The 1,119-nt window shown below is 49.8% G+C and overlaps 1 gene segment (V, D, J or C); it reads left to right on the top strand.

Annotated features, from left to right (window-relative positions):
* The first annotated feature begins 106 nt into the window (after positions 1–106).
* On the top strand, positions 107–642 carry LOC113617267 (immunoglobulin heavy variable 3-11-like). The segment is given in 2 exon segments: positions 107–208; positions 313–642. Coding segments are annotated over 2 exon segments (363 nt in total).
* The last annotated feature ends 477 nt before the right edge of the window (positions 643–1,119 follow it).

The following is a 1,119-nucleotide window of genomic DNA, read 5'->3' as shown; positions in this document are numbered from 1 at the left end:
CATTCAACGACATAGCCTCTTATATACTAGAAGGTCATGCAAATAGGTTCCTTCCTCTGCTGATATAAAGCAGCCCCAACCCTGACCCTGCAGCTCTGGGAGAGGAGCTCCAGCCTGGGATTTCCACGTGCTCCATTCGGGGTTCCAGAAAGAACACTCACCATGGACTTTGGGCTGAGCTGGGTTGTCCTTGTGGCTATTTTACAAGGTAATTTATGGAGAGCAAGAGACACTGAGGATGTGAGTGGATGTGAGTGAGGGAATCAGTGGATGGGTGACAGTCTCCTGACCAGGATGTCTCTGTGTTTGCAGGTGTCCAGTGTGAGGTGCAGCTGGTGGAGTCTGGGGGAGGCTTGGGTAAGCCTGGGGCGTCTCTGCGACTTTCCTGTGCCGCCTCTGGATTTACTTTTGATGATTATGCCATGAGCTGGGTCCGCCAGGCTCCAGGGAAGGGGCTGGAGTGGATCTCAGCTATTAGTAGTAGTGGTAGTTACACAAACTATGCAGACTCTGTGAAGGGCCGATTCACCATCTCCAGAGACAACTCCAAGAACACGCTGTACCTGCAAATGAACAGCCTGAGATCTGAGGACACTGCCGTGTATTACTGTGCGAAAGATACACAGTGAGGGGAAGTCAGTGTGAGCCCAGACACAAACCTCCTTGCAGGGAGACAGGAGGGGGGATGCAGCGGGAACGCAGGACATACAACTGCTGTGTGTTTCAGCCCCAGGAGCAGGTGCAGATGGTAGTTAAGGGCTGCTTCCTCTAAGGGTCTGGGGTTTCCTCTCCATATAGCAGTTTTCCCTGGGGAACCTCTCTGTACTCATCCATGGTTCTTCAGTTACACATTCAGTCTCTCAATTAGAAAGACTTTTCGAAATAGGGGAAACAATGTCATATATGATAGGCAGAGACTCAAAGCTATATATTCAGGTTTTCCCTTGTCTAAATCTTGTCTAAATTGACCGGTTTCAAAATGATTCCGGCAGATGTATAAAGAGTTGAACATACTCTTCCTTCCTCATGTGGTATCTCAGCCCTGCCCTACTGTAGACAGCTGTCCCTGCCAGGATGCTGCCTGTTGACTTGCTGCTAACCTCTTGCATGAGAAGCATA

Source organism: Aethalodelphis obliquidens, unplaced genomic scaffold (genome assembly GCF_003676395.1).
Source record: "Aethalodelphis obliquidens isolate GAN/ISIS:26980383/991018 unplaced genomic scaffold, ASM367639v1 scaffold4970, whole genome shotgun sequence".
NCBI classification, from domain to species: domain Eukaryota; kingdom Metazoa; phylum Chordata; class Mammalia; order Artiodactyla; family Delphinidae; genus Aethalodelphis; species Aethalodelphis obliquidens.
The sequence above is the reverse complement of the archived record's forward strand: the minus strand, read 5'-3'. Positions and strand labels throughout refer to the sequence as shown.